Below are 974 nucleotides of genomic sequence, written 5' to 3'. Positions count from 1 at the left end.
GACCTGGGGGTGTCCTGAAGCCCTGAAGTGCATGAGTGGGTCCTGGAGACTCACAGCAGCAGGTAGATGAGGATGATGGTGTCGAGGGTGCTCAGCTGCATGGTGGTCCAGGGCCATAGTGTGGCATGGGGTCCCCCTGCCAGGATGAGGCAGTGTCAGTACTGGGGCTGTGGAGAGCCTCAGCCTGGCCCCTACGGTCAGCTCTGCCCAGTGCTGGGGTCTGGCCATGGGGTCAAGGGCAGCATCTCCCTCCCCAGGGCCTCCTGACCCATCCCAGCAGCTGGGTGGCTCTGTCAAGGGCACCCGCTCACCGCTGCTCAGAGCCAGTGCTGCCACCTCTTCATCCTCCTTCCCCTCTTGCCTTGGTGTCGGCCCATCTGTGTGCAACCGGGAGAAGTTTGCTGAGTACCCCAGGACCAGGATGGGCTGTGGGGTCCTAGGTACCCAGCAGGGCACAAGGAGCTGATCCTGTGCTCCGTGGTGCTGTGGGAGATGCTGTTGAGGTGGCCGAGGGCTGTGTGGTCCCTCCTGGACCATGTGTTGCTGGTAAGGGAGAGCAAAGTCGAGAGCTGCCAGTGGGGCAGAAATGTGGGTGAGGACACACGCGCCTGGGGGCTGTGAGCTTGTGAGGAGGGGTGTGGGCTGCAGGACGGCCATTTACCCGGTGGTAAGTGGAGGCTGTTGGGCTCTGGGGTGCTCTGCTCCAGGTCCAATTGGCTCGAGGTCTGAAAAAGGACAAGCCCCAGTCATGGTGCATGTCCCCAAGGCATCTGCCTTGCAGCTGTGGGGACACCAGTGGGATCTGATGGGACTCATGTCAGCACAGAGGAGGGAGCCCTGAGGGTCCTGGGGTCTGCACTGCCCTGGGCTGGGGCTTTTCAACTCCACGTTTCTCCCTGAAAGCCTTCCTGCAGGGCAGGCACCCATGCAGCATGGGCTGCCACCACCATATCCATCCCAGTCCCAGCCCAAGG

At 62.3% G+C, this 974-nt stretch overlaps 1 protein-coding gene across 1 annotated transcript in view; it reads right to left on the bottom strand.

The window, feature by feature from the left end:
• Positions 1–661: 661 nt before the first annotated feature.
• LOC114819079 (GRAM domain-containing protein 2B-like) overlaps positions 662–974 on the bottom strand; it is a gene marked incomplete at its 3' end in the record, with an annotated part of 1,659 nt that continues 1,346 nt past the window's right edge. Inside the window, exon 6 of the mRNA XM_029087538.1 lies at positions 662–725. Coding sequence (XP_028943371.1) covers positions 662–725 — 64 coding nt within the window. The remainder of the gene's footprint in view (positions 726–974) is intronic.

Source organism: Antrostomus carolinensis, unplaced genomic scaffold (assembly GCF_000700745.2).
Source record: "Antrostomus carolinensis isolate BGI_N321 unplaced genomic scaffold, ASM70074v2 scaffold39610, whole genome shotgun sequence".
Classification (NCBI taxonomy): Eukaryota; Metazoa; Chordata; class Aves; order Caprimulgiformes; family Caprimulgidae; genus Antrostomus; species Antrostomus carolinensis.
Note: the sequence above shows the minus strand (reverse complement) of the source record. Positions and strands in the feature narration are given on the sequence as shown.